Source organism: Convolutriloba macropyga, chromosome 3 (assembly GCF_964194025.1).
Source record: "Convolutriloba macropyga chromosome 3, txConMacr16.3, whole genome shotgun sequence".
Lineage (NCBI taxonomy): Eukaryota > Metazoa > Xenacoelomorpha > Acoela > Convolutidae > Convolutriloba > Convolutriloba macropyga.
This window is the reverse complement of record NC_134470.1, coordinates 67,386,525-67,395,702: the sequence shown is the minus strand read 5'-3', so window position 1 is coordinate 67,395,702 and position 9,178 is coordinate 67,386,525. Positions and strand designations below refer to the sequence as shown.

The 9,178-nt window shown below is 34.9% G+C and overlaps 1 protein-coding gene across 1 annotated transcript; it reads right to left on the bottom strand.

Moving 5' to 3' along the window:
• Window positions 1-361: 361 nt before the first annotated feature.
• Window positions 362-8,932, bottom strand: LOC142337225 (uncharacterized). The gene is made up of 3 exons (XM_075386360.1): window positions 8,596-8,932; window positions 4,963-5,009; window positions 362-1,941 (listed from the first exon to the last, which is right to left on the bottom strand). Exons 1-3 carry the CDS (start codon window positions 8,894-8,896, stop codon window positions 559-561), a joined length of 1,731 nt encoding a protein of 576 aa, XP_075242475.1. The 5' UTR covers window positions 8,897-8,932; the 3' UTR covers window positions 362-558.
• Window positions 8,933-9,178: the final 246 nt, after the last annotated feature.

Below are 9,178 nucleotides of genomic sequence, written 5' to 3'. Positions count from 1 at the left end.
AGGCATGGCATTATTTAAGTCAATTAGTAGTTTGGTTGTGTAATGATTTTTTTAACCTCAAACATCTGTTTTTGATTAACTTTTGGTCAAAAATGTAGTCCAAATGACAGTTAAATCAAAAATGTAGATGAGTCGGACATCGGGTCGGAACATCATGTGCGAACGCACACTAACGAGCCTCCTTGTTTTTTTAAAAATCTGGCATTACAATTTAGGCCAATTGAAGATTTTATGGAAATTTAATTGAGGAAATTGTAATTGTTTACGCTTTCGGTGTAAAAGAGTGAAAATTTTCCGTCATTCTTATCCACAGTTATTGAATGGTTTTTCAGAGCAATAAAAAATACCTACGTAAATGAGACAATGCAAGAGGTATTGTACTTGTAACCAAGAAAAGACCAAAAAAAACGAATATTACAAAAAACAAAAAAAAGAACGTTTTGTGGCGTAATCAATTTTAACATGCTTTCTGTTACTTTACTGTAATTTACAACAGTAATACTCGATATCTCTAAGGTTTTCACGAGGCATCTGCATCCAACTCATCATATTTATGTTCTAAGTGTTCACGTCGTTTAATTTCAGGTCGAGAATGCCAATCTTTTCTTCGATAGTCAAGAAGGCTATCTTATCCCGATTTGCCGTTCGTACCAATGCCATGACCTTGAAACTGAGATCCTCAACCTGAATTAATTGGAGACTCGGAGTCTCTTCTTCATCCGACGGTGGCAGTCGTAATTTGTATATCATCAGTTTGGACAGATTGTCTCCTTGGATGGCAACCATATACGTCTCTGACCCTTTATCAATTCCAACAATACCATGCACACTGTTCATGTACTCTAACTTCAAGTTGTACACCTCAAACTGTTCCAGAAGTTCTCCTTGTTCAAGAATTTTGACAGCAACCAAATCGTTGCTCTGTTCCCCAGCATGGAAGAGATAATCTCCGTGGTAGAAGGAACGGAATGCATGCATGTTTGGGGGAATAGCAGCCGATTGCTGACCAATCTGTTGCTTGTTGGCAAAAATTGAGAACAAATTTTTATGATTTTCCTGGCATTCCATCGTAATGAGTTTGTCAGGCGTTCCCACAAGCAGGAACTTCTGGACATCATCATAGTTGACTGGAGGAGAGATGGGGTTGTCATCTAGACTTCTGAGAGTGTCAATGTCCAGTTCTTCTATTGTACCGTATTGATCTGCTTCTTTGATAGCGCCGAAGAGCTTTCCGTCACTTATCGCAATTTTACTCAAGGTTCTTGTTTCTGGCCATTCTTTTCGGCTACGAAACTCAACTGCCCTTCCATCGCATATTTCAAATTCACAAATGACTTGCTTCGTATTGTTTTGTTCATTGTGTTCCTCAAACAAGATGTAGATGAAATTACTCTGATCGAGAGCATATGAGAGATATAGATTTGCTAAATTTGATGCAATTTTGTGAACAGCTTCTCCTGCCTGGACCACGAATACTCTCGACAATTCGTGAATATCAGCTGGAGGAAGTAAACCTGATTGCTCGGGTACTGTTTCATTTGGGTTTATATGTTCCTCATTTTGCAGAAGGGATGTGTATTTGTGAGTGATGGTTCTCTGGAATTGACTTAACTTTCCCCTCATGTCTTCAATCTGGCTATTGCATTCCTCCTCCTGAACAGAAATGATATTGTGAATTACTCTGAGGAGCTTATTATCAGAATAACAGCGGCGGAACTCGGCTATGAAAACTCGCGCCTCTTCGAACTTCTTAGTCTGTTTATCAAGTTGAGACATCGCTTGGTAGAAATCGTCACTTGGTGGCCCCTTGTTCGTTTTTAAGAATCCAGATGATGTGATGGATCCTAGTCCAGATAATGTCTGGATTACTTTTTTCATAACGATACCCATATCACTCAGATCCCCCGGGAAATGGGTATCCATCCATTCTGAGGTCACATCCTGCAAACAAACAAAACTTAATTAAAAAGAACAAATACCATGACGGATTTTTGTCGAATGGTTCTGATTGAATGTAACAGACCCATTCAGAAAAAAGATATCAGCATCTGTTGATTTTTTCTCAAATGTATTCAGCCCGGGCTACGTCACAAAACTTTTTTGCCGAAAAAGATATGCACAGCTTGTTTAGTAATATTAGGAATCTGTCCTATTTGTGACTCCAAAAAACTCACAGTTACAAAGCCAACGCTGATCATTGCAGGCAACTTACTAACTAATGGAGTAGGCTCCCGGGTTGGGTTCCCATAGCTTCTCATCGATGTTTCAGTATTATCTCATTGTTTGTTTGCAATCCAATCGATGGATCATTTCTATTTCATTGTTTCTTGTATTCCCATTAAATGCTAGTTAATCATTGTAAATCATAGCAAAAGTTCTATGATCCAGAAATAATAATATTACATTCATAAAAATTTCAATGAATTTTCTATGACCATCGTTAAAATGGTAATGGGACAGTCTGTGATCCATCGATGAGATTCCATGGGAACCAAAACCGGGATGAAAATTGACTACAATTAGCTCACCTGTTGAGTCCTAAGGAGAATAGCGAGGACTTCAATTCGCTAAAAAAACTTCTTCGTTGATTTACTTCATCATAGATATTTCCATCAGGGTGGATCAGTAACGAGTGCTATTTCCAAACTTGATGTTGTTTTGCGGACAATTATTCATACACTTATTTGAATATATGCGGATCATGTTTTTTCTGGAAATCAGAAGATTGTTGTTATTTCGTTACAAAACGATTAAAGCTCTAACTTTGCGTAGAACTGATTATCATTCTTCTTAGACATAAAATGTCCCAAATAATTCAGATCCTTTCGAATTTTCATTTTCTGGATTTATTATTTGACATCAAAAACCAATGGTTTCATCACCGTGTTTATGGATTTGTTTTGTTTTAATTGGTTGAGTATTTTTTTTTTCAGTTTGACGATAATAATTTGCTTTTAATCATTTTGATGAACGAATTTTTTCTTGGTTAATTTATCTTTATTTGTTGTTTCAAAACCTCTCATCACTGTTTGAAGTTGTAGACGATTAAAACTCCATTCAAAAATTACCTTGAAATAAATAATTGGCTCATTGGATTCCACAAAAGTGAATTTTAAAAGATCCTTATTTGAAATATTTGGCAGCTGATAATTTTGCCACACGATAAGCGGAAAATGAAAAGAATATCGCTTTACAGCAAAAAACGTTGACATGAGAACAACTACAACGTCATCAGTGTTTTCATATATTTCTGTCCAGCATTGAGCCTGCAAATCGTGCTCGTTGAACAGAAAAATGGTTGATTATGTGTTCAATTTTCTCAGCGCCAGCAAAAACACCCGTGGCGTTTGTTTGTGTTAAATTGTGACTATGAAGACTATGGTGTCTTCAGGGGACAAATTGTCTGTTATATCCGCTGAATTGTTCCTTAGATTTTCACTAATACTCATAGGTAGCCATCTTTTTTTTCAAAGTTTTTGTGTTGTCGGTTGCAAATGTAATGACTATCGATAAATCTATATTTTAAAACCCCCGTTAGAGTTTCAATCACATAATTGTTTGGATTATTGAACACCGTAACACAAAGATTCCAAAACTTACCCAACGTGGTAGGAGTCGTAGGATACAAAAAATTAAGTAAAATTTTCAGAGTATATTGAAAGAAATGTTATAAAAGAATGCCTGCCTGCAGAAGATTACCCTATTAGTTTTTTTGGACACTCTTACATCGATCAAAAAAGAAAGACCACGTCATTTAGATTTTGCACTTTGGCTTAGATTTTATTCAAAGGGAATCTCGGAAAAAAATAGAAAAGTGTAAGAGAGCAAAAATGAACAAAATGTTTTTAGTTCGTTTGTTTTGAAGTGAGCAAATGAACAGAGTGATCTGATTGACCTTCTGAAATTGTTTGAAGATTTGAAAATTTTTAAGATTCTTTGACTATCGGATCATCTTTTCAGGCGGACCAAAAAAGTTTATTTTATATTGAAACATCTAAGAAAACATCTACGACTTAGACTTTCTTGCAAATGAAATGCTTATACTTTTTAAGATACGTTTTTCTCTTCTTAAGAAGGAAAAGTTTTTTTTTTCAAAATCAGCCACAGGGAGAAATTCCGCGTTATAACTGCGCGACACACACTGTAATGCCACCTTGCTAGTCTCCTCTGACTTATAAGGTCAACAAATGGGCCATATTGTATCTTATTGAGGACATACTAAAAATCTTAATCAAATCGCAAGAAAAGAAGATACTCAATATGAGTGGAAGCTAACAGCCGTTGTTTTCTTTCGAGTTTTTGGAATGTTATCTTCTAGTTTATACATATTTTTGAAAAAATAATCAATTTTTTTGTCGGTAAAATTGCATCTGTTCAAAAACGATTTGAGCTCTAATTATTAAAACGTCGGGGAGGGAATTATGAAAACGACTTGCTTGCGTAAATTAACCTCAGTTGGCATCCTTGTGTTGTATTCGATCCTCATTTGCTGACGTGCTCATTTTTCACTACTCATAATTGCATTGTAAAGGGGCCAAATGTAACTTGCTGCGCCGAAATCGATGCGAAACTTGGGCGAAGTATGGGGGATGGTATTATTTTTGGGGGGAGATTAGATAAATGTAATACGTTCAGGAAAATTGATAAACAGTATGTAAAAATCTTGGCGAATTTGATGCACGAGCCATTGATAAATTAAAGTGTGCTTTTTTTAACTGGTTTTTAAAAAGTTACAAAAATATTAGTCAGCTCCACTCTCAATAAAAACCACTTTTCTCTATATTTACCAATCTTTTTTGATAAAATCGAGTTTTTGCCAATATCTTCCGCACTTCTATTAGCGGTGCACTGTACTGTGACTTTTTCTACATTCTAATTCTGCCTTTGAAGCAACTATCATTGCTTCTCCTCCAATCAATGCAACAAAAAACAGCATAGAATACGTTTCATAGACTATCTCACCTCGGTCGAAGACTGTCGGCCGCTTGATGGCGCTCCACTGGTACTTTCTAAAACACGTGGCTTTCATTCATCATTGACAAACAATCCGATAAAATTATAGAAGACAAGTTATGTCAAATTTTTTACTAACGCTCTTTTTAATAACAACAGTTGCATAGCAAACAAATCAATTAACTTTTCGGCGCCAGATTAGTATTTCGAAAATCTGATACACTGGCCAATCTCTACTTTTTAGATAGATTTTTCCTATATTTTTTTCTCTCCAAAGATGGCCGTGGAAAAGTAGTATAACAGCTACAAACTGGTATATTACTTTCATAGTGTTCAATAAAACACTGCGAAAAGACTACAGAAACGACATAAAATGAAATTACAATTTAGCCTCAGAAGAAGACATCAAACGTGCAATGAAATCACATTGAATTTTGGGAAGAACTTAACTGCATCACAAAAAACCAAGCTTTAAGAGAAAGGAGAGATAATGTTTCCATAAAAAACAGTTTCCGAGTTCATTAAAAAATGGCGGAGCATGGTTTAAGTTTCAACCAACGGATAAAAACGAATCAGAAAAAAAACACAAAAACAAGGAAAAAAAGGCATAAAAAGTTTTGTTGATCCGTTGTTTTTCCAAAAGGGGGAGATTATATATATGCAAGGCAGGCATTTTCTGCTGTCAAATTGTCATTTTTATTTATGCATTGTAGATAAATACTTAAAAAATAATTTTGTAGCTCTTAGGGGCTAGTTTTGACTTTCTTTAAAAGACACAACAATTTTTATCGCAGTTTGAAAAACAGGATCTAACTAAACAAACTGAAAAGAGACCATGAAAAGGAAAAAAAGTTTTGGGCAGTAAGGGCTGGAAAAATTATCATTATATTAAATTATTATTATGAAATTCGATTAAACAATCTATTGAAATCAAAACAAAGGAACAAAATAATTTTTCTTTTAACTTTTTGCAACCTTTTCTTTATTTCTTAGCACTCATTTTAGGCTTTCACGTTTTTGTAGGGTCATAAAAATTTCAGTTTTACTGAAACAGAAAAAAATGTAGAACGAGGGAATAAAAAAGTTAAACAGACGATAAAGTTTGGTTAAAGGAAAGAGAACAAAAACCTTTAAATGCTTGTACTTTGAAATCTTAAGTGATAATTTAGAAGAATTTATTCCTTATTATCAGCTGTTCTGATTTCATTTGCTGCAAGCTGTATCCAACTGAATAATTTTGACGAACCTTATGTACAAAAAAACTACAGAAAACAACTTTCCGTTGAATAAATTATATCATAAAAATTGTTTATCTCCTTGGTGGTTTACCTGGCCTCCCGAACCAACTGTTTTGAGTGGAAAGTAAGCCTCTTTAACATCAATCATGTTATTAAAAAGCAAAATTTTTAATTATTGTTGCAAAACATTTTTTAGAAAGGAAAATTGAGAAGTTATTTTAGATATTCAGCTCTCTGTTGGTCACCCCAACAATTGACAACCTTTTCAGTCCACAAAAAACTTGAAAAAAATTTGGAAAGGTCACCAGTATAAGTTGGCTCAACATCAAGGAGAAGCTCAAATCAGGAAATTTCTGTGAAGAGGAGAACATCATAAATTTCTTGTATTTTTTGCACAAATTTGAGCGCTAGATTTTTACCTACCGAACTCTTTATCATTTTAAGTGTGAATATTACATGAAACAACAGAATTGGGTCTTCATGAGCCAAGAAAAACGAAAAGGAATGCAACAACGTGATGATAGAACTGATTTTTATTCAAACCTCCTTACTTCTGATTTAAATTAACTTGAGTGGTTGCACTAATGATAATGACATCCTTTTCTTAACTCACTGTCCAGTTTAATGGAAATTCAATAGGAGTCTTTTATGTCTTTTCTCTGCAAAAAGTAGAAAATTTTTTCGTAGTGAGGTAGAAAATAGTTTTTCAAAATTGCTGCAGATTATGAAAAAAAGCAAGTCCATCAATTATTTGAAATTTCTATTCGTCTAAGATAAACGAGAGATCTCATATGGGGAATTATTTACAATAAGAAGAAGAAATAAAGATGTTTAAGAAAAACGAGGAAAATCGTCTTTGTCAGCAATGCAAGCGGCTTCTCAACAAATGCTTGGTTGACTTCATGACGTAATTTTATTGGCTCATCAAATTACAGATTCCACCTGCTTTAGGTAAAAAAATTACAATAAGTTTCATTATTTCAGTACAAGGAATAAAAAAATTTGAATCTTATACTTCTTTTTTGATATGTAACGTATATTTTGAATAAAAAATATTTTTTTTTGTTTTGTTTGATTTATATTGTTCAAAATTAGAAAGCGTCCAAATATAAGGCAAATAAATTGAAGTTAACTTCAAAAAAGTTCTTTCCAAGAAGACAAAAGTAGACATAGTCAACAACTCCAATTTTTGATGATTTCTTCGTGTTTGGTAAAAAAAATCTTCAAAAAATGCTTTCAACAAGACCTTCAGTCTTACTAAATGGTAAGGATTTCATCGGTTTGGCATTTTGTCAGTGATACAATATTGAGGCAGGTACCAAAATTAATCCCTTTTTTGTTTGCTATTTCTGGCCTGTAAAATGATCACCGCGACTATTTCTGAAAATTGCTGCCTGTGTCTCCCTAAGATAATTTTTTGAGACTGAATGATTATGATGATCAAACTACCTGAGAGGCTGTTATTCAATTTTTTGCTCAACTTCACGTTACAAATTAATTGACAATCCATTTGGTTGAATATATCGAAATGAGGGTTGTGATTTTTTTTCAGTTTCCATTTTACCGAAAATTTTAATCAAGGTTGCTAAAAAATTGCTTCAAATTGAGCTTTGCAGAACTGGTAGTCAAAAGACTTTTTCTCACATAGAAAAAAATGACAAGCTTGAGACGCATGTTGGAACAGTCTGTGCACGGTCTTGCACGATACGTCTTGCTATTTGTATCTAAAAAGACTGTGATCCAAGGAAAACAATTTGAATAAAACATGAGAAAATTTCAAAGCCGGTTTTGGAAACCATGCAACAGAAATTTAATCGCTTAGCGAAAATGTTCTTGACAGCTACGTTTCTCTCCCTCTAATTGAAAAACAGTATGAACAGACCAACTACTGTCTATTTTCCTTTCTTGCCCACTATCCTATCGATTAGCGCAAATAATTGTTCTCCTGGCTACATGAATGGGCCAAATTGGAAAGAATTTTGGTTGCGCAAATAAAACTCCAACCCTTTGCCAGAGACAGCTTCTCCCAACTTTGTTTCGCGCTCAGTGAACCCGCGTTATACTTGATTGCTATTCTTACAATAGTTAACAGGAAACTGAAATTTCGTTGAGAATATCTCCGCAATTAGATCGCCATTTTTAAAACTAAATTTGGATTATTTCATGATGAGTAAACTGAATTGGATATCAGATTTGGAAATATCAAAAAATGGATCTATTCTGTTTCGCCCCCCCCCTCCCCCCAGTGTTTTTTACGCCCCCAATTACAAATTATATGTTGTAATATAGCACGTTGCTATGTAAAAAAAATTGGACGTGCGCCTGGGGGGCGTAAAAAATATAAGCCCACTAAGCTTTGGGGGGGGGGGGGGGGGGCAAACAGAATAGATCCCAAAAAATATACCCGATTTGAATGTTTCTGCATCCACTTCAGTCACGCGGCCTGCGCCTGAAATCACAACATTCGCACGTGCATCCAAATCTTCCAAAATAGACCAATATTCTTCCCAGTCTTCCCTTTTGAGGTCAAAAGGAACACCAGCAGATTGTGCGGCTGCTCTTTTGACCTCCAGACTGCTTTTGATGTCACTCATGGTCTCTTCAACTTCGATGCTCAGCTTTATTGCGTCCTGCTCATTTGGTTGCAATGTTTGCAGAAAAGTATTTCGATGCTCCACGTTGTCGCATGCTTCCCTGAACCTCATGTAGCATTGAATATTCTCTGGAAAAATCTCTACAGGGAACCTGCAACGCAAATGTAAACTGTAAACAGCATCGCAGTTTTCCAAGAACCGTTGAATGAATACTGCGACCACTAAACCAAAGTAGTGAAGACCTGTTATTAATAAGGCGTTATAGAAGTCGGCAATAAAAACGAGCATTAGGTTGAAAAACAGAAAATTTCATTCAATTTTTAAATCAATGAGAATTAAAGCTATACAATCATTTAAGTAAAACTTGAAATCCTTGTATGTGTCAACTAATGC

Excerpts from the sequence above, each read along its gene's own strand:
- LOC142337225 (XM_075386360.1), bottom strand. The coding sequence starts at position 8,896 with ATGAGGTTCAGGGAAGCATGCGACAACGTGGAGCATCGAAATACTTTT. Across the intron at positions 5,010-8,595 it reads TGCAGAAACATTCAAATCGG|AAAGTACCAGTGGAGCGCCA; the intron begins GTATATTTTTTG and ends CACGTGTTTTAG. Across the intron at positions 1,942-4,962 it reads GCCGACAGTCTTCGACCGAG|GATGTGACCTCAGAATGGAT; the intron begins GTGAGATAGTCT and ends GTTTGTTTGCAG.